The sequence below is a fragment of the Dermacentor andersoni genome, chromosome 11 (genome assembly GCF_023375885.2).
Source record: "Dermacentor andersoni chromosome 11, qqDerAnde1_hic_scaffold, whole genome shotgun sequence".
In the NCBI taxonomy this organism is placed as follows: Eukaryota; Metazoa; Arthropoda; class Arachnida; order Ixodida; family Ixodidae; genus Dermacentor; species Dermacentor andersoni.
The window spans coordinates 37,428,162-37,451,014 of NC_092824.1; the positions used below are offsets into that span (position 1 = coordinate 37,428,162).

At 44.7% G+C, this 22,853-nt stretch overlaps 2 protein-coding genes across 2 annotated transcripts; one reads left to right on the plus strand and one right to left on the minus strand.

Moving 5' to 3' along the window:
- The first annotated feature begins 278 nt into the window (after positions 1-278).
- On the plus strand, positions 279-946 carry Sf3b5 (splicing factor 3b subunit 5). Its single transcript, XM_050167681.3, has one exon. It carries the CDS (start codon positions 587-589, stop codon positions 842-844), a length of 258 nt encoding a protein of 85 aa, XP_050023638.1. The 5' UTR covers positions 279-586; the 3' UTR covers positions 845-946.
- Positions 947-4,420: 3,474 nt separating this feature from the next.
- Nup62 (nucleoporin 62) lies at positions 4,421-22,473 on the minus strand. Its single transcript, XM_050167669.3, has 9 exons — positions 22,325-22,473; positions 21,022-21,087; positions 18,655-18,783; positions 16,539-16,590; positions 14,227-14,317; positions 8,619-8,845; positions 7,484-7,595; positions 7,105-7,171; positions 4,421-4,556 (listed from the first exon to the last, which is right to left on the minus strand). The coding sequence occupies exons 2-9, from the start codon at positions 21,080-21,082 to the stop codon at positions 4,480-4,482; spliced, it is 816 nt and encodes a 271-aa protein (XP_050023626.1). The 5' UTR covers positions 21,083-21,087; positions 22,325-22,473; the 3' UTR covers positions 4,421-4,479.
- Positions 22,474-22,853: the final 380 nt, after the last annotated feature.

The window sequence follows — 22,853 nt, forward strand, 5'->3', positions numbered from 1 at the left end:
ACAAATGCGAGGAGATTCTATTCTATGTAAGCATCGTACAGCTTTATCACTGTGGTAAAGCGAACATGTGCGTTACTTTTACATAGCCTTAGAGATCACCAAGCCGCGCTGTTCGAATGATAGCAGGTCGCTGGTAACCGTTCAATGCTCAATAAAGCGTTCATATTTAAGTTTGGTTTGAATAAACATTTTTTTTTGTGCTGCATAAATAAAAATTACTTTTTTTGCTTTTTTTCTGTTAGCTTGAACATTAGTGGCGTCACGGCGTTTTGTCATCATCACCATCAACACATTTGGACCTCGGAGGTGTTCAGTAATTTCGGCGTTCTGGCGTTTTTCGTTCGTTGTGCAGTGCAGTTATATATGTGTTTTATGGTGCAGTTGGTGCAGTAACAAAGTGTTAATAGAGTTCTGCCCCGTGGCTTTAGCGGTCCAAGTACGCTGCGGCTTATGTGTTCGTCGTCGACGTTTCTCTTCGCACAGCATTGAAGTTGCCTGTTTCTCGTGCACACGTGTGTGTGTTGTGGACTCCCGCTAGCTTCGCACCAGACTCGAGTTCCACAGAGACCGACCGAGACAAGAGAAAATGGGCGACCGTTACAACATACACAGCCAGCTGGAGCATCTGCAGTCGAAGTACATCGGCACGGGCCACGCGGACACTGCCCGCTACGAGTGGCTCGTGAACCAACACCGAGACAGCTACGCCTCGTACCTGGGCCACTTCGACATGCTCAACTACTTCTCGGTCGTCGAGAACGAGACCAAGGCGCGCGTGCGATTCAACATCATGGAGAAGATGCTGCAGCCGTGCGGACCGCCTCCCGAGAAGGCCGAGGACTGAGCTCAGCCGCTGACTGCAAGCTCGATCTGTAAATATGCATCCTGTCACGTCCACATCAACGCTTCGCCGCATTGTTAAAATAAACGATGAGCCTTTCGCACAGCTTGGTCGTATTCTTGCTATATACGGACACTCCAGTTGCTTTCTCGGCGATGGTTTCATGTCTGTCCCGGTCGTGGTAAGCTTGCTTCAGGCCGCGAGAGCGGACGCAACAGTGGCGTTCTGCGCACGCCACATTACAACGTTCGCCTGACTAAAGCGACGCGACTTGCTGGTGCACTGGTACGTCAACGCAGAATACAGAAAACGCACTTTGTAGCACGGACGCTGGCCAACACCCGATGCGTTCGTCTAACCACAGGTAAACGGCGAGTGAATGCACCAGAGTGTCCCAGCAGCATTACGCAGTAGTCCTATTGAGGAGCTACCGCTTGACTTTGAAAGATCCTCCGATGGTTTCTTGCTCCATTTTCCCGCGGCGGTCGGATACTAGCTCTAAACATAGCTGTAAAGAAATTCTCGGCCGTGGAAGCCGCATTTCGATGGAGGGGGGGGGGGGGGGGGGCAAGGTTGAGAAAAAGCACACGGCCACTTTCGATCGCGATCGAGCACGATCCGGATCGAAATCAACTGCGGGTGGCTCGCCGCCGCAGCTCGCGCGAAAGAGCCAGTCGCGACCTGGATATTAAATCGCGATCGAAAGTGTGTCATGTGACACCCGTATTAGATTCAGGTGCACGTTAAGAAACTGCAGGTGCTCATAATTAATCCGGAGCTTGGCACGACCCTTAACTCACTGTGCAGTTTATGGACGACCGTACGATTGAATTTATCAGGCAGTTATAGGGCAAGGAGAACACAGCTACACAAGTTAAAACACATCTTTCATCAGCCAGCGAACTGGCAAAGAAGTCCTGCAGGTCCTACACACAGTGTTGGAATCTATGGTGAACGTAAAGCGGTTGATCAAATACTATACAACAATGTGATGCGCACAATAGTTTGTTTTCATCATATGCAGTATGGTATGTTTGTTTATGCACCGTACAGGTCACAACCTGAACGTCTTGCAATATTTACGTTCATGTACTACACTGTTCACTAGCTATGCCGAAAAGCAAACACCCAAAACACCCCGTGCTTGTCCCATTGAAACTTATGTGTCATGTAAAGCATTACACACCTACTTAAGGATACCATACTTTATGGTTGCTTCCTAATGGGAATCCTGAGTGCACTTTCTTGCCAGCCGTACTACGTCATGAAAGGCTCATGCCTTCAGGCTTCGCCCCTGCCAAGATCCACAGCTCTGCTGAGGTTGTGTGCACAGCTACAGATACCTGAGATTGCGAAGACATTGCATGTTCCTTCTGCCGCGTTTAGGTAACTCACTTTTGTACCGCATATTCACAATGTACAGCGACACTGTGCACATCTGTACTAACAACTCAATTACATCATAAGCTGCTGCAGCAGCTTTCACAATGAACTACTTGTGACACGACAGTTCAAGCTAGAGCATAAATCTGAGTCAGCTGTCAACAAACTAGTTGATACCTGGGAGGCAGTCAGATTTGTTTGTGCCCAAAGGCCTCGTACTTGGACAGTGCCTTGCAACTGTAAGCCTGTGTTGCAAGTAATTGCATGCACTCTGTGAGAACCGTTGTTACCCCCTCTGCAGGCGATTAGCAGCAGCATCACAAGTAGGAATAGGCAGACGACTGGGCACAGGTGTGGCCTGAAGCAGCTAGCTGAGGTTCAGACCTGGGACTTCCACACACTGCTGCCCAACATGTGGAGGCCTGGCTATGCTGTGGGTCCGTATCGCAAACGAAACCTACAACTTCCAGAGGAGGTCAACCCAGCGCACCTCCGCCTACCTTCCTCCTCCAAGGTGCTTCACCTTCTTTCTCATTCGCCCCATCGCTCAACGTCACCCAAACTCTCATCTAGGTTGCGTTGCTTTGCTGTGCACTCAGCATGCTCCTTCGTACATTCGCTAGCTTGGAGCCTACACCGATGACCTGTGAGGTGGCAAATGCCTGCCTTAACTCCTTAGTGAACTTTTTCCAGCAGCATGAAGGCACAGAAGGATATTTAAGGTCATTAGGTGGGATGACGTTGTTTGTGGCTGCTCGCCGATTTGCACAGAAGTGCCAAATGTCCATTAACCTGAATGAAACCAAGCAAGAGTACCACTTGAAGACAGTTTTCTGTTCCATTCAGCTAAATAAATGCTTATGTCATTTTTCTCCCCATTTTAAGTCTACTTCATTTACCATTTTGAAGCAAGATGTTTGACGCACTTGGCCATGTTGCCAATTATTCTTCTCATAAGACGAACAAATTCTAATGATCCATTCGAGTTCCATCTTAAAGGGATTCTACTGTATCTATGTCTTCAGCTGTTTTCCTGCAACCTTTAATGATGGAAATCTTGAAAGTGGCATTCACCAGGTTTGAGTCCAGCTTAGCGTCTCACAGCCTACATCAGCAGCTGACAAAAAACAATTTTAACTGCACAACTAAAAAATAATTTTTGTGGTGCCCATTCTTTTTTAGTGCAAGAAAGTTTACCAGTCAGAGTGTCCAGCCATACAGTGGTAACATGGAAAACACTGTGGAACATTTTTAATGCATTAGCATTCCGAGAATACTTCATGCACTTTCCAGCAGTGACTATGTATGTTTGTCTATGCATCTAACCATTTTCCAGTCTACCTGGATCGCTGGGTTGTCTGTGGTCGAATCGGTAGTGCATCAGGCTGCCGTGCTGAGGGAACAGGGTTTGAAACCAACTTTCATACCAACATGTGGCACTGTCTGCGTGTGTGCCACTCTTCAGCAAACCTCTTGGATGCTGAATGGGTCACTGGGAATGCGGGACTGGGTACGTGGCATAGGTACCATTCTTCAATGAACCTTTCACACTGGCTTGATGCACTGTGTGCTTGTGCAACTCGGTTTTATCAGCGCAGGCAAAGTTTTTTTTTTTTTTGGTAGCTGATAATGTAGGCTGCGAGACACTAAGCTGTACTTGAACCTGGCAAACACCACTTTAAAGATTTCAGTCATTAAAGGAACTCTAAAAAGAAAAGTAATTTGAGCTGCAATAGTAAATTATCCCCCTACAATACCATGAACTGCTACTAGGCCAGGCCTCTGGCCAAACTGAACAGAAGACATCAGTGCAAGCTGCCTTAACCAAATTTGCAGTTTGTCATGGTGGATACTTTTTTCTCGGTGAATGGAAGACCAACTAAACATTCATGCATTGTTTTTCATATCTAAGCATTCAGCTTGACTGGGCTCATCTTAACAGGTGTAATTGAGGTAGCCCAAGCAAAGTCAGTGAATGTTCCACCTTCTTCCTTCTGAATTTGACTGTGCCTATTGATCTGCGCATTTGTGCATACTAAACTTTTTGGATTTGCAGCACATTCTCAGAGTGGCAAATTGCAGGATCCAACACTCTTTCCAAAGATGTGAAATGACTATGAGTGTTGCAGCCTCACACTGTCATTCCTCACATCGTCCATATTAGCAGACGTGGCAGAGGCAGACACGACTGCTGGCAGCGAGGACCAAAACAATTTATTAACACCGAAATAAAGAGGCTTGTGGCTGCTTGGGTGTTAGCGCTTCAGCAACGGGTCGGCTCTTTGTTGCTGGCAGGCGCGTTCCAGGTCCTGCAGCTTCTGCTGTAGAACACCTGCGGCATGAAGAAATGTTGAATGACGCAGTGCCGATGCCAAGGACAGTAATGTCACGGCAACAGTTCAGCAAACATGAGCTGCAGACAAGTGTATAATAGTACCTGAAGCAAACAGATTGGTCGGTGTCATGGGAGCTTTACATTCCACAGCTACACCTTGGGGCCTTTGCTTAAATTGTGCGTTGGTTCCTGGCTAAACAAATTTAACCTAGGGAAAAATGTACTCCGTAGTAAAGAAGAAGTGTTGCTGACAAGCATGTGAAGTCATACCTAGGTGTTCAAAACAACTTTAGGAGTGTCGCTATGTGCCTTGGATGCCATGCAACATACAGGGTATCGTTTCCAAGCGTGTATAAAGAACAGCCAAGATTTACAGCACATCAAAATTGATGCGTAACCGCCAGTAACACCAATAGCTAAATTTCACTAACTAATTTTAGGCGAGATCATCACTCACCAATAGGGGTGTGCGAATATTTGATACTTTCAAATAACGAATCGGATAGTCACTATTCATAAATGCGAATGTTTTTCAAATAATTTTCAAATATTTCAAAATGTCAACTGCGCCCAGTTAAACATAAAATTGAAGCAACGGTCCAGTAAATTTTCACCCCAGTGGCCATAGTGTAGACATAAAACATGAGAATTCGTGTAACAGAGGAGGCTATGTTGCTTAGGTAGCCATACTTTTCAGGGAGCGCGAATGATCGCTGTACAACCTGTAGAGTCCTGCGCATGCGAAGAAACTACTTGTTTTCTCCTAATGCTCCACTTGTACTTTCAATAATGTTTTATAACACAACTAGTATATAATGAAAGAAAATTGCCAACTTTAAGAATATACTACGATGTGACATAGTTTTATATTAGTTACGATAACGACTGTTCATTATACGAAAACTATTTGACATTCAATTCATTCACTTGACTCGTATTCGATTCGGTCTCAAAAATCCCTATTCGCACACCCCTACTCGCCAATATGCTCGGCTTGTCATAGCAGCTAAGTTTGTGGCAAGCCCCATGTTGAATTAACGGGTAATAAGTGAAACGTGTGGCTTAGGAGGCTCGTTTGAGGGTGCATTTGACATGCAAGCATTGGGATATTTTTTCATGGCTTTACCAGAAGCTGTTACCTATGTGAGAATGCATAGGTCCTGAAGCTCTTTGCCTGACCAACACCAATGAAAGCAACCAACATGCAAAATTGTGCCATGCTTCGAATTACTCTTCTATAAAGAATGTAATTTCCATGTGGGAGTCAAACTGTGTGCATTACAATTCACACTAAATGCCAATGAAAAAAGTAAGCGTGCATTATAATCAATGACACATCACAGTTTAGAAAATGTGGCATACAGTGGAACTTCCTTGATATTCTAAAACTGGTACAGCGCAACATAGATAGGAAGAAACAAGCCGAGCAGGCCAGATAAAGGAACAGAGTGCTGCTCCCCAGAAAAAAGAAAAAAAGGAATATCTTGGGTTTAATGCGTCGCCGGCATCGTTGGCAGCCATGTTGTGACTCTTGAAACTGAAACTAGCAAAGCCTAGTTGATCCAGTAGTTGCCAAATGCACCTAAACTACAGCCAAGCCAAGCTGCTACATGTTGAAATGCAGCATCGGCTGTTTGTTGAGCAGGTTCCGCACGTTGAATGCTTTTCATTTGCATTTTAAATAGCGACACAATCCTGGGCGACTTCTTCAAGCAGTTTCAAGCGTTGCCAACTACAACCTAGATGTCAGCACCGACGAGGGCGGTGATTATGCGAGGGAAGTGCCGGATGATGATCATTCGAAGAAACCTGCAATCATTCATCAGCCGCAACTTGGTCGACTTTGTGCATGTTGCCAAAGGATGAAGATTCGGTGCACGCATTGACTCTGCTTTCGACAGCATGACAATGACAGCAACAGCATGACAATGATAGAAATACAAACTGACCAGGCCACAGGCAAGCGTATGTGCGAGCAGCAACGCGTTGGCAAACTTGGGCCATATTCTTGAATGTTAACTCTCAAAGATACTACATATCGGTTACCTAGCACCGGACACATTGACTGGCGACAGCGATCCTGGCACTGTGTTAAGACGGCGTGCCTGGCATTGTGCCAAGAAAGCCGTCGCGTCCTAGCGCTAGTCATGCTAAGTCTTGCAAAAGATAAGGTATCCCCAAAAGTGATGATCTGAGAATACAACACACTTTTTCCAGCCACCTTTGGATAAGCCAATCATTTCCTGCTGAATCTGATACTTTGAACTTTTAGGCAGTTCACACTGTAAATCCTTTGGAGGCTCAGACACGCATAGTGTCCTTGTTTTAATATTTAAGAGCATGTTCACATGATTTTAACAGCATGTTTGTGCGACTTTAACAGCATGTTCACGCAATAAGTTTTCCTGGTATTGCATTTTTATCTTGCGGTCCCATGGAAAATATATTAGAGGAGCTCTAATGTATAACTATACGAGCAGAACAAATCAGAGTAATGCTGCCAGGTACTTCTGACAGGCGCCCAATCTGCACTGGTGCTGCTCACCTGAGTTGTGCTGGACCCACATAAGGGCATCCATGTGAGAATTCAGAACCTTTGAAATCTGTTGCAGCTGCAAAAGAGAAGAGGCACAAAAGTTAATGGGAGACTAAACAGCAGATCAGTTCAAACTGGTAGAATAACCTTTCAAAACTCAATGTAGTACATCAGCTTTTGCATGCACCCCATTCCATTCCAGGATTTGGAGGAGTGTAAAACTTTGTTGTGAGCAAATCATTTTGCATGAGAACGCGTAAACGTGACCTAGAACATAATTTATTCAAGCGTGGACAATTCCAAATGATAATTTAAGCAGAAATGCACAGACCCCGAAGCTTCAAGCCGGAATGAGTCGAATCTAGTCAAATACAACATGGGTACTGACCGGCTTGTCCTGTGCAGCAAATGCATTGGCTGCGTTCAACTGCTCCACGATGTCCCTAATGTCCCGGGACACGCAGTTCAGCTGGGAGTTGATGTTCTCCGCCATGTGGTACCTGTGACACATTTGCAAGAAAGAGAGGAAGCAATGCTGTCCAGGAGCGCAATGACAGGACTGCATGACTGCTCATGTTTCAGCCATGAATTTTTATGTAATAAATTGAAAAAAAAAAAAAAATGCGGAAACTCCACTGGTTAGCAATCTTATCAAAAGTGATGCAAGCCTTATTGGACTTGTTCTGACCCTTATCAAACCTTATCAGAACGGCTCCAACCATTATAAGCTATTATCGCTTTTTAACACGTTATCCATCCGTGTCGAACCATTATCAACTGCAGTCGGAAGCATATATCCACTCATCACTCCTTATTATCCCTATCAACTCATCGAATTCTTATCTGTCTGTGTTGCACAACTGACAACGAAGTACAACACATTCACGTGGTTCAAACTTTGGTGTTTAGCCCGGTGGGTAAGACACCTGGCTTCTGAGTGTCATGCGTCAGCGACAGTCTTCCTCAGTGAGTTGACATAGAAATGCTCATGCATTTAAAGGACGACAACACACATACACACAATATCATACTTTGTTCTAATAAAGACTAAACCATTGTCGCAGATGAAGCATCCGTCACCAAGCACGTCTTCAATGTAATCTTGACAGCTACAAGAGAAATGCTAATCCAAAGCCCCCTGCTTCCCTGCAGTCCATGCATGCAACAGCACAGCTGTGCAATGTTTCTCTTCAGGCAATTTGTTTCTATATACCTACAGCGTCATAGGGGCATTAGTGTTAGTATTAATGGCATTCAAAATACAGACATATTAGAGATATAGAACGAAACAAGGGTAACAGTTAATTCAGAATGATGTGCTGAACAACGTAAGAAAGTTCACAGTTAGTAGTAACATAAGGTAACAAATGGTCAAAAAGCCATGTGGGTCATATGTATGGGTCACTACGCCATGCTACTTTCAAGTGTAGAGACTTCGCCCTTTTCAAACAGCCTTTTTGCTTTACAAGATGAAGCATCAATGTCTCTCTCGCACACTCATGAACACCAGTCGCAACTCTTACGTGTGTTCACGTTCGAGGTCGGCATGCTGCTGTACAGAGAGGGCAGGCGCCTGCTTCAGCGCGGACTCGAGGGGCGCCAGTAGCCGCTCGAGCTCCCCCTGCTGGGCAGCCACGTAGTCCAGCTCGTGCTCCAGCCGCTGCTGGTCCAGCTGAGCACGCTCCACCAGCGAGCTCAGCTGGCCCACTCGCTCGGCGCTTGACAGCAGCAGTCGGTCCCAGGCGTTAACCTGTGCCAGTGCGTGCATCAAGAAGGATAGTGAACAAACATTGCCCTGCCACTACAACGCGCAGTTAAACTTCGATTTAACAAAGTCTACGGGCCACGCAAATGGGCAGTGTTCATGTCGTGGCCCCCAGCGACGCCTCTCCCAGAGTAACGGAAAAAATACCTTCAAGGCAGTGCTTAACACAGTGCAGATGCTGCAAAAATGTCATCATTGTCATGTTTTGAACACCAGGCATTATTTGGTGAACACTTTCCTGCCTGTGGGAAAAGCAGCAGTTTTTATGTAGTCTAGAAAATACCTTCCCTATGACAGAGCATGCTTGATACTTAAGTTTATATAGTGTCGTATTGAATAGCAAGAAATACCCTTTCCAACAATACTATACTTAAACAACATGTCTATTAAAAAGAATTTGAGACAGGTATCTCAAACATTTTGTGGAAAAGAAAAAGTTATATAAGGACCTCACTGTTCATTTACACATAAAAGCTTTTAAAGAATTCAGAATGTACATTTTTAACATAAGGGCCTGTGCAATATTCTAGCAAATACCATCTTTCTATGTGAAAATTTCTTTAGATGTAAAGAAAAATGTTCATCCTAGTGACTAGACCCAGCGCGATGCCAAGGTCTACTCCTGGCTGTCTTTTCGCGCTAAACTCAACTCGCTGCGTTGCCGTGAGCAAATGAACCCAACCAAAGGGCCCGGCCAAAGGTTGTTAACATCCTGCAGATAAGAACTGTGACCTTTAGAGCATGCAGGATATCTTTATATTGGCGCACGGCAGCTTTGAAGCGGTTTGGCAAAGAAAGTGAGGCTACATTTGGAAATCTGACAAACCGAAGTTGTCTTCTGCATCAGTGCTGTTTCCAAATTACAAAATGTCGTGTACAAATGCATTAGAATCAGTAGAACTGCGATGTTTTTGTGCATGAGTGGTGTGCGACACCGACGCCATTTTGGAAAATACGAGCACTCAGAGTGCCGGCCATGCCCCTTCTTCGGAGGCGCTTTAAAAATCCATGCGCGTCGGTAAAAGAAAACCGAACCTAATTAAATAGTTTCCAAATAACCAAAAAATGGGGTTAGCTGTTTGAGACCATTTAGGCGGCAAAATACAAATCCTCAATCATTGATAGCCGGCTATCAATGGGAACAAGTGCGGACAGGAAAGCGTCAAACTTCATTTAACTTAGAACTAGGGGTTTGCAAATAGTCGAAAGGTTCGAATACTATCGAATGTTATATTTTAAAGGGACACTAAAGGTTACTATTAAGTCAACGTGGACTGTTGAAATACCATCACAGAAACCTCGAAACGCTTGTTTCGTGCCAAGGAGAGACTTATTTTAAGAGAAAATGCGTTCTGAAGCGTCCGCGTACCTCTAGCGCAGTTCAAATCGCCCGCCCTCCGATCGAGGAGTACTGACATCATGGTCTCATAGTGACGTTGCGCCATCGGTGAGTAGAACGGCGTCCGCAGACGGCGCTATGGCTTTTCTGCGCAAAACGCAAACGCGCAGCCAGAGACAGAGCCGACCGCAGAGCGAAAGCGGGAGTATGGTGGCTAGCGGAAGGAGAAACGCGCGACCATGGGGCTCTTGCATTGCCCAGGGGGCGCTGCGAGAAAGGTGCTAAAAAGCGCCCTCTGTCCTAAAATGGGTCGTACCAAGCTCGGTCGTCTGCTTCTGAAAGCACGTTTACAATATGGACCCGCCACTTTCGGTTGTGTTGTAGCATGGCCTGCTGCGTATATCAGGCGCCGAAGACTTTTTTTAGGGGTGGCACGCTGCGTAAAGGCAAGAAATTATGCAGTGCCGAATACGTGTACGCCGTTCAAGAATTAGGCGGCGAAGTTTTAGCACGGTGCCAATCGCAAGTGAAGCGAGTCGCGTACGAAGTGGAACTACAGGTAAAGTTTGCACGCTAGCTGCTAGATTCAGGCGCGAAAACGTGAGGAAATGCATGCTATTAATGAATCCACAGCAGCGATAAGCAGACATCATGTGTACGGAGCTGCTCGAGCACACGATGGTACGCACCGCGATGTACGAACTGCTCGAGCGCACGATCGTACGCGCCGCGACGGCAGCGGTCTTTCGAATGCCGCCAAACGGCGGGCCTCCAGCAATCTTTGTTGACTACATGCCGCTAAACTGATGCAATGCATGCGAGCTCGCACGTACGTGCGAATCACGCTGCAGCGCGAGCTCGTGCGCTGCTTGCTTGATATGTAGCTTTTAATGACAGCGCACGAACATCGATGTGTTGCAATCAATATTGCCTTGCTGCGCTGCCTCAACGTGCTGGGTTGAGATCAAGGATGGGCGCATTTAACTCTCTTAACCTGTGCTGCTCGTAGAGTAGTAGTGAATTGTCATCGAATGAGCCCGACCATTTGTGCTCATTTGCACACACTTCACCACTTCGCATCGGTCGAATTGTTAATTGTCGCTGTGGCCGGGTCTCGAATCGTGAATTACCAGCCATGCCTGCTGCTATGTCGGTCTGCTGTCGGTACTGTAGGTGCAAAAGACCGAAATTTTGAACGCAGATAATCAAGCAAGCTTCAAGACAGGCGAAGCAGTCAGCATGGCACGAAGTTTCGCTTACTCAGCACGACGAACTGCAGCTATGCAGTGCGCCCGACGCTCCACTTCGTGAGGCCTTGAAGGAAAACGGTAGAATCTGATGTTGGGATTCAGGCCTTCTTGTTCATGGCAGCCCACGACGCAGAAGTAATGACGGTGACGCCTTTTCGAGGCTGGGCTAGGTCTCTCCGGATCGGCATCACCGATTCCTTCTGCTCCCAGCATTACGTCCCACGGCACACGGAGAGTCCGTTTTCGTTAAACTATAGGCTGCGGCGAGCTCGCAGCGTGGTCGGTGTGGTCTGTGAGAAGTGACGAGCCTTTTCGCACTCTCAACAGGACATAAAAAAGTGCGAATCGACGCAAAACTTGGCCTAGAAACGTGCTTCGCCACAGCCAGGGCTCAATACGACCCAAGCTGGCACGACCCAGATGTTGTTTCCCGCACCGCCACCAGGCGCCGCTACTATACCTCAAACTCCAGCGCAAGACGCCCATAAGCTGGTACTTCATTCTATGACGCAAACTTTGACGCTCGTCGCAATGGACCCTGACACCGACAGATTGGCTGGCGATGGTGGGCTCAACTTCAGCGATTTGAGCACCGACGAGCGCGACCTGCTGCTGAGGGCTCGCGCTGCCGGCGTCGTTGCGTACTACGACGGCGGCCTCGACACCGGCTCTCTGGAGCGGGAAAATGGACGTGGCATTCTCGCTGCTTGTTCCAAATGCAAGTTTCGCGAGCCAGCAGAACCAGTGCAGCACGACGCGATAACGAAACAAGTGAAACTCCAAAGCGCGCGCGGCACAGAGTCGAGCGAAAACGAAACCTTTCGACACCCACACTACTGAAGGGTAACGTCAAAATGTTATTTTTTTTGAATCGAACAGAAGTAGACAAGTAGCATTTTATTCCGTCTTATAACCTAATGAAATGTTCTTTTTAATACGAGTAGTTGAGTATTAGTAACACAAATTATCAGGAGTGCTTTCGTCATCGGGCTAGTACCGGAATGTCGCTGGGGGGTCTCAAATCGTGTCATGCATTTACCTCAATTTCTCGGTTACTAAAGCTCTGTTCGCGATTATATTGACGCCTTAGACGTTCTAGAACATTGCTCTACCACTTTAACTTGAGTTTCTGGTAACCTTTAGTGTCCCTTTAATAATCGTATTCGATTTGAAAAATATATATTTCGGAAATGTTGGAATATTCGATTGCATACGAATATTCGAATCAAGTCGAATATATTGCTGCCTGTGTGCTAGCAAACACGGTTCTTAGCTCCTGTTTCCATCTAATCTAGGTATACTGGGGCAATTTTACGAGTAATTTTGTTATTATTTCGCGCTGCTAACGAAATTTTGCCTGTACAGCACACTTAGCTACTAAACGCCTAAACTACGTGGGAAAGCCAGCTTCTCAGTAGCAAGGGGCACGGGATTGCGGACAGCGTGGCTGCATTTCTTTGTTTGTTTGTTTTCAGCGCCACCCCCCATTCTGAGCTTATTCCTCGACAGCAAGTACGATGGGTGATAATTGGCACAGGATCAAATGCCTCCGAGTTTATCGGAGTGTGATGCGCTTTAATAAGGCACAAGCTGGCAAGGACAGCTATTGGGAATGACTAAATTTTCCAAGTTAACATGAGCCAAATACACAATGTTTTGGTATAACGGCTTACTGTTTTAGTTTTCTAACTTTCACAATGCATTTGCAATGTTCCAACATAACAAATTAACCCAACTTGCTAATCAATGCATGAGCATATCATTATCCGATATTCAACTTGCATTAAAAATTGTGATATTTGCACGCCACCACTTAGAACTCGGAACGTTGAGTCTGGCAGAATACTAAAGACAGCGGTGTGAATTGGGATAGTGAATGGGGGTAGGGGATAGTGTAGTTAGGGTAGTTCACATAATGCATAGAGTAAATAGCCGCTGGGCTATTACAGTAACTGAATGGGTGCCAAGGAAAGAGAAGCACAGTCAAGGACTGCAGAGGATTTAGCGCTTATGATGAGGTTGGGAAATATGAAGTGTAAGATGAAGTCAGCTGTTTTGCACTGCATACAAAATCAGGTGATGACAATAATGAAGAAGAAATCAGGTTAGGCTTATGTGCCTTTCATGGACAATGCACTGGCTTTGGAAGGGTAATATCACGTGTGTTATCCATTGGTGCATTGCAGTACCTATTAGTCCACGGTCCTGCTTTTTTATATGTGAGGTAAAAAAAAAATTATGGGGTTTTACGTGCCAAAACCACTTTTTGATTATGAGGCACACCGTAGTGGAGGACTCCTGAAATTTTGACCACCTGGGGTTCTTTAATGTGCACCTAAATCTAAGTACACGGGCGTTTTTGCATTTCGCCCCCATCGAAATGTGGCCGCCGTGGCCGGGATTCAATCCCGCGATCTCGTGCTCAGCAGCCCAACATCATAGCCACTGAGGTGTGAGGTTAAGTCACCTCAGTCACCTAGTAACCAATATGCACACAATGCATGTGGTCCAACAGCAATTGCTGTTGGCAGACTTGGTGCTTACGTGCTGTAGTATAACCAGTGTTCGTTCAACCCTGTATTCTTAATGCCAGCTATACCATGGCGTGTGGCCCAACAATGTCTGGAAAGGCACAGCTGATACCGTCCATGTTGACATAGCAATAGTCATAAAATATACAGCTTTAAATATTAAAGAGATAAATGCAAGTCCCCGTGAATTCTGGCTTTATGCTGCAGTCTGTGTGTGATGGTTCCCAGTTCTTGTGCAAAGCTCACCTGCGTGGCTTGGTCAATGAAGTTCCTCTCAAGCTCTTCCAGCTCCACCTTCCACTGGTTGACGGACTCCTCCAGAAGTCGGTAGTGCATTCTGGAAGGCGACCCAGGTGTGATCGAGTGCACGCACTACACAGCTTCACACAAAAATGATTCACGTTGGTATTACCACAGCCACATTTTTGAATGCTTGCTTTAGGCAATATCACAGTGGCTAAGCTCCTTGGCTGAAGCACAAAATAAGCTTTGATTGGTGGGCATATCTTCTGTAAACATTACTTTTATGCAGTGCAGTTAATATTGTGCAATGCTGACAAGAGGCGAGGACAAACAGCAACCAACAAGCTTTCCTTTTTCTTAAATCACATGATCACCTTCCAGCAAGCCGCTCCGAAGCCATTTGGCAAACCGAGCGTCTATATTCCTTTATATTGCAAACTTTTCGCCCTTTCCATGTGGTTAAGCAATGCCATGACTATGTTCATCCCCAATGCAGTTCAATGAGTGTGGCAAGTGCTAACCAATTAATCAATTCATTCATTCATTTATTAAATTAACAACCCCAAGGCAACAATCGGGCCACGAGAGAGGCCATAGTTCAGTGATCACAATTTTTGACCACTTGAGTTTATTTCAATGTATCAACATCTTGGCATTCTGTCCGAACCAGTATGTGGCCGCAGCAGCAGAATGTCTTAGAGTGGCAGAGGGTAAAAAAGCAAAAAAAGCAAAGAAGTAATGCAAAAAAAGATGAAAGAAGAGAACATTTAAAACCATGGCTGTGTGCGGCACTGGTTAACACTTCCAGGGCTGATCCTGTAAACACGCAGAAGTTCCCAAGAAAGTGGCTGGAGGGATGGCATCGTATGCCTCCAGAAGAAATGGGCATTCGCTCACATAACAATGCTTCTTTTGTCTATGCTCACAGTACACCAGACACAAGGCAACATAGAAATAAAATACAACCAACAGTGAAAGCAAGCACACATCCACCTACAGATAACTGATACAATGTTTACTTCCAGTGGCTTATCTCATCGCAGTGCATTCAAGGTGATATAAACCAAAGGTGGTTTACTGAGGCTACTATAAAACGTGTCACTGAAGACTTGAAGGTGTCTGTGATACCTATCATTCCAGCTCCTCATAATCTCCTGTCATCTATTTCGTACCAGTGTGTATACCAGTGCATTACTGAAAAGTGAAAGCCAACATAGGCATGTCTGTTAAGATGGTCATCGTAAAAGATTCAGCACAATAGGGAACAAAAGAGAGGATAAATGGTACAAGTGCTACTGTGAAATCTCAACATAACAAATCTCATCGGACTGCCGAAAATGATTAGTTACATTGAAATATTGTTGTATTGAAGGCACGTTAAAAACTACACTCAAGAAGAGGAATCGTCGACAATTGAAAGCAGCACATCAACAAATGCATTTGTGCTAATGACAAGGATGCCACAGGATAGGAGTGAGAACATGTTTATGAGAAGTCATCTCCACACTCTTGCATGCACAGCTTGCACGGACCTTAAATCTATCAAGGGGCTCTTAGACCAAATGTTTCTTAAAATGTCTTCTTTCTTCGAGGTATGGTGCTGGAAACTTGTGAATATGTATATGCAATGTTATGTGTTTATTTTGAATATGAGGTCCAGTTCTGTTTAGCTTCCTTGTTTATAACTTTATGCAAGCTTCCTTTAATTAATTTACTGCAAAGATTTGCAAAGTATCAGTTGGTCAGATTTCGCTAAACATAGTATTAGTGGTTTTCGTATGATCCAAGGAATGCTGTAAGATCAACCTTACTGCTCTGGCTATCCTAGAACAAAAGTTGTGAGACTTTGAAGTTAAGCGCCACAAAAAATGCTCTCAAAATTTAACTTCAACATCTCGCAACTTTCGTTCTTGGGTAGGTTGGTCTTGCGGCATTCCTTGAATTATACAGAAACGATTGACAAGATGCCGTTAAAGCAGCATTGGTTGCATTTTCATGCAATAAACATTCTATTTATTCAAGGGAGCACATGCATACTGCATATTGTTCCATGATTGCTGTGCCACTTTGCAAGATGATGAGCATAGCAATAATAATAATAATAATAATAATAATAATAATAATAATAATAATAATAATAATAATAATAATAATAATAACAAGCTGTATTGAGGACAAGTGCTGCAGAGCATCATTAAAGATATAAGAAAATAAAAAAAATAAAAGATGAGGAAAAAAGCAAATGAAAAGCCAGGAGAAGAGACCACCTACGCTGTTGTGTACATTGTCATGGAACCCCGAAACAGTGCACTTACGTTGAAGATGGTGCAGCAGTGCCGGTTGTCTGTGTTGGGGCTTGAGTTGTAGCTGCAAAAACATTAATTGGAAATCAACAAAATCCAAATCGCCTTCAGAACTGCATCTGCTTAAATACAGTAGAACCTTGTTGATACACTCTCCTGCTTTGTACAATTTCCCGGTGCCAACATTCGCGATCGAGAACACAAAAATGGCCCAATTCAGTTACGCTTCTTTTTTATTGGTCACTACACTCCCAAAAGACACTATCGTTCAGCACCAACATTCTTTATATCGCCAAACTGCGATTGTATGATACATTTTCTGGCCACTAGATCCCATGTGAACGAGAAATTGCATGAAGCAGGCGCGATTGAAAGCAGGAGGCGCCCACCATGACAGCGTCCCTGCAGCACTAGCCCTCCCATATAACATGAAAAAATCTGGCATCCACTTTGTTTCCTCCACCAGTACCAGCAAATCTCATTTCAGGCCACTGCACGTTGCATTCATAGCTATCATCGCCAACCATACTGCGATAAGCACCCTCACCTATCTGTTTCACAGCGTGTGTGTGGCATAGTGTCGTTGGCAGATACTGCGTGCTTTCAATAGGCGACAAACCAAACCACATGCCAAGAATCGTGCTCATAGTTGCACCTCTTTAGGTCGAACCCCAATGTCACGAGTTAAATTAATGGGATTGCTGTCCCAAAGCTGTGAAGTTGGCTATAACAAGTGCCATAGCAACGGGGGTCCGTATTGACATAGAGATCAGCTGGAGGTCTTTTAACCTAGACCCAAGGCACTATACATGCACGTAAATGCATTCTGCCCCTGTCAAGAACATGGCTGTCGAGGGCAGAAACGACTTTGTGCTTACCACTGCAACCTGTGAAGAATTGATGCAAGCGAAAGAATACAGAAGACAAATGCTGGTTTCAGTTGGTGCCTTAACACGTTCAATGCGGCAGCACTTTTTGAAGTCTCGATTCCTGCGTGTCATGACCTGCCAGTGGGTCACCTGTCATATTCCTCTGGTGCGTTGTGACCCAGCAGTGATTCATAGGGAGGTTGTGCGCCATTGATGCTTTCCCAAGGTGCACAGAGGTGGCCCCACAACACATCAGATCAGAAGCAACGAGAGCTTTTTGTCTCCATTGACTTCTAGCAAAGATGTCGCTTATGGACTGCAGAAAAGCCCTGCACAGCCGCACAGTCGAACTGTCGTGACTCACCAGAGACCCACACCGCAGTGAATGTGTTAAAGGAGTATCGACACAACAGATTGGCTCCCCACTTTTTCATGCGAATATAAAGTCAAAACTGAACAAACAGTGCCGACAACAGGAGTACAGGAAAGAAACAGCACATAGTTTGGCTGCTTGCGCTGCTTGTTAGTTTTGTAAATGGTCAACAAGCTAGCCCAAATTCGTACTCTTGAAGAGTCTGAACTCTTAGCAAGCATTAGAACACCCTATATAATTTACTACTATTACTTGTTTTTGCTAATCAATTTAGGCTTTGGTACCCAGACCGTGGATGAATCATGCTATCACGGAACACTGGCTTGCTCCTGTCCCTTCAGTCGCTGCAACCCCCTCACGTGAGCAGGGTCAGAAGAAACACCTGCAGTCCTCTTGTTTGGATGTTTACGAGGTCCATCATCATAGCTAGCCTTAATGCTAAGCAAATTCAGCAAATGTTGCCCCGCGCCATGACATCACCATAATGCTGATGACGCCAGGCATTTCGAGGCTAAGTCTAGTATCAAATTAAAGTGCCTCATTTACAAACCTTCATATTCGCCAGATATCATCATTTTATGTGCAAGAAGCCCACAGTAGAGCTCCTACAGCTTCAAAAATATGTGCCACTACACTCTCAAAATGCTTACTTAAGTTTCCCTTCTCTGCACTTGCTAAGTACCATTTAAAAATGCTACGTCATGCTGATAATGCGCATGCCGTTTGTGACCAGAGAGTGGACGCACATCATCAAAGAAAAGAAAGGCACGCACAATATGTAACAATTATTTGTCTGGGGACAATATACGCACCAAAATGTGTAAGCGTATTTACAGTGTACTCCTCTGAATAGCTGAAATGCGAGCCAACACGGCAGCCGTCTTACCAGTGGTGGCGGCGGTGGTGGTGGTCGACGGTGCAGTAGACGTGGGTGCGACGGATGGCAAGCCCGTTGACGGCTGTGGCCCACCAAAGCTGAAAGCGGGGGTCGACTTGTTTGTCCCAAAGGAAAATGCTGCAAGCATTTACAAAGCACGTGGTGTTCACAGCAGCTTTCCACAGCCAGTCTCACCCATCACACTCAAGAAAATCCTTCGAAGTGCGAATTTTATTGTAAAGGTGCTTAAGGGGACTGACAACCAACTTTTGTGGTACCAGCTTTTTTAAGTGCAATGGAAAGCTGAGCACTCAGAGTTCCAATTATACAGCGGTAACAAGGAAAATCCCATGTAACATTTTTTTAATTAGAATTTTTCTATCTGCAGTGAGAATGTAGCCATCATCAGCTGGAAACTGCGACAGGTGAGCATGATAGCGATTACACACTGGCATCGGTGCAAAGCAGATGACAAATGTGGCCCTAGCTATAAGGCAGTAATACTTTGTTTATCAAGCCGATGTTTCTGCAGTTCATGTTTTCTAAAGTGTTGAATTACTTTTACAATAATAGTTACATGATTTCGGGGCTTTCCTATCCAACTGCTTCGACCGTGTACAAGTCGAGGCTTTTTTTAGCCAAGCCAGGCTAAGTAGTTGGATATGCCAATAACCAAGTTTCTTTGCCCCTTCTCCCCATATTTATGGTGTGCTCCACGTAGAATCTCGTTAGTGTCTGAAGTACAGCAGCGCACCCCCCACCCATGTCCTCGACTGCAAGGGGTGCAAGGCAAGGTGTCGTCATGGTGCAGCGCACCCATGAACCTTGCAGCGATTGGGCGCACCACAACATGCATTGCCTGCACCTTTTCTGAATCGAACAAGCCTACTGTAGTGCTGGCACCCATCTACGGTACAATTAGTCAATGGCATTTTGTATCTCACAGGGAGACCACATAACTCAGGGGGCTCACTCGCAAATTCGTGTGCATACAAAAGCACTCGTGCGTGCCGCCATGTAATGAGGGCCGATCCATTCGTTGTCACAAAGGCAGGGCTGCTCATTAGCGTCAATTTTCTTTTTTTCTACTTCGCAATACGCATAGAATAAAGTGCAACCGCACACATAATATAAAGGCTGCAATTTTAAACAATAAGTATGCGGCACTTGATAACAGCCAACTTACGTACAGTTACTTCATTTACATCTCAAGTGCCAAGGTATAACTACCAGTTTGTGCCACTTACTATTTTCCGCAGCTTTTTGGGCCATTTTAAAATTATGTACTTTTCATTTCCACTAACATCTCGTGACACATTCTAGGTGGTTGTCTGTACCCTTAAGCACTACCTGCACACTATAGTGTGCAGGTAGTGGCAGTTCCTGGAACCTAACAAATTTGTTCAAAGGTCCCGGACAATTTTAACAGCATATAAACTTCTCAGTGGCAAGTACTTGAAGCAAGGATGTTTCTTTTAAGCTATTGTTCATACGAACAAGGCAATGAACATGCAGGAATATTTCTTACAGCCAGAAATCAGATATTAAGTGGTAACTAAAGTTGTGGTTGTGGGATTATACATGGTTTGTAGGAAAAAAAAAAGCAAACTACTTTAGTGTGCTTTCTTAATGGGACACTAAAGAGACTGATGTAGTAGTATTCGTTCAAAGCTCTATATTCATTACTTTTATGCTAGGAGCTTGTTCACTAGAAGAGAAAATGACCACCAAAGGTTAATTCTTAAACTTGTTTTTTAGATTGTGGGGTTTTACGTGCCAAAACCACAATTTGATAATGACGCATGCTGCAGAGAAAAAATAATGTATGAGGTTGCGGGATCAAATCCCAGTAATGGCAGCCACATTTCTAAGGGGGCGAAATGCAAAAACGTTTGTGTACAGTGCATTGGGTGCACGTTAAGGAACCCCATGTGGTCGAAATTAATCTCGAGTCCCCCTCTACAGCGTGCCTCATAATCAGATCATGGTTTTGACACGTAATACCCCAGAATGTAATTTTTTTCACTTTGGGTGACAGCCACATGAAGAGTAAGACTACAAAACCATGACAATACACTTGTTTGACAGGGTTTGATGTTTTGTAGTGATTGATAGAATTCAATAAGATCAACAAGCCCGAGGAAAAAATAAAAAGAACACACAGAGACAACACACAGTGCGTGCTCTCTCAGTCCACAATTAATACTAACTAAACTGTATGCTTTCATGTCAAATTTTGCTTTACCATTCGAGCTACCTGGCAAACAGTTTTGGTAAACTGGGCAGAAAACTGCACTGCCTCACAGGGCTTTCATTAGATGAACAGCTGTTCTGAGAAGTGCGCTGTGTGTTAAAAAAAATAAATTGACAACATACTTGATGTAGCGGGGGTGGAGGTGCCGAAGTTGAAGGTGCTGGTCGTGTTGCCACCCAACATCTTGCCTGCATGAAAAGGTTACAAAGCTGGTGAAGAACTGACATCACATGCTTTGAAAGCTAAGGAAAAGTTGCACACAAGGTCACAAGCCGTAGGTACAAATGTCCACACTTGTCTTTACAGCAATGTGTTATAGTAGCTGCGAAGTAAAGAGTACTAGGATGAATACTATGTGGCTCTGAAGTCCGTCTTCTGAATTGTAGATGTCCCCAAACATGCAAAACTACTTTGTTAGGAACTTCATTCAGTAAGGAAAGCTGCATGTCAGGAATGACAAACAATATTAATGGAATTACTAGAACGTCGGATTGTTATTTAAGCATGAAGATGGCTATCAAGGGATCATCTTAGCCCTGGTTCATGTGTTTGAGTTGCCGTTCAATCTTCTCTTGTCCGTGTCTATTTCCTCAAGTAGTACAACGTACAGGTGCAACCAAAACAATGCACTGCTGCTTATCACCCATATCGGTTTGCCTGCTGTAGGGCATATTCCCTGAACCTAGTAGTCACAGTGATCAACACGACCTATCACAACATATTTATTTTTGCTCACCTTACAAGCCTTCAGGGAGGCAGTAGGTAAGTGGGGACAGTGGTTACGTGAACAGAGCGTCTAAAAACGTTAGCTGTCTCGAGGGAAGCATATGATAACGCTCCCGTTACCAACGTGCAGTGCCATCGGTAGCACGGTCCGGTTATTACAGCTGCGGGCTATTTTCAAGATCACCCCACGAAAACGGTTAGACAGCCATAAGAAATCGCAGTTCATTCACAAAGAATGCAAAACGCATTGCAAAGCTGCTACGAAACGGCACGCCGAGTGCACTACACGCAGGTCTCATTCCGGCCTACAGAATAAGGGCAACAATTACCACACTACTTTCTTTCTATCCCCTTCTTCGTATTCACCCTTTCTGATGATAAAAGCGCGGTAGTTTCAGACAGCAATTAGTGCAACCGCAACAGCGTCCGAAAACGCGACCACAGTTCACGCACCATCCAAATGACAATTGTAAAACAGTGTGCTTTGCCACTGCAATGGCTTTGCTTAAGACAGAATAAGGGCACCAATAACCACACTACTTTCTTTCTATACCCTTCTTTGTAAGCACCCTTTCTGATTATAAAAGTGGAGCATTTTCAGACAGTAAAACGTACATCCGCAACAGCTTCTAAAACACACTGTGCTTCGCCATTGGAATGGCTTCGCTTATGAACAGTCCTATGGGATGTGGCACATACCTTCTGTAGGCAAGGAAGTTCCTTGCCAAAACCTTAGAAATAGAAGTCGCTCAGAGACTTTCAAAATTTGTGATTAATACTTCGTACAACACAAACCGCGCCGCAACGCGAAAACATACAAAACTTGGCTCGACTTGGATCGCTTACCATCGCTTACTGATTGCTCTACTTGCAAGTTTGATGATCATGATGATAACTTTCTTTATTGAAGAGGAAAATATATATTTTTAATGCGTTAGCATTCTTTGGATAGTTAACGCACTTTCCTGGGGCTGTGTATCTATTTATATATGTATAACTGCATCTAAACGTATTCCCGCCTACCTGCGACACTGGCCCATGGTAGAAAAAAAAATTGTAGTTTCGACGGAAAGGCGAAGCACCAGTTGAGATCGCAAATTAGTAGATAGCTGTACGAAGTAAGGACAGTAGTTTAATCGGCCGTATCAACTTGTAAACATTCCCTTACTAACTAAATTAACAATGATAGATATGTAAGCGTGACTCAACGAGGATGTAGAAAGAAACA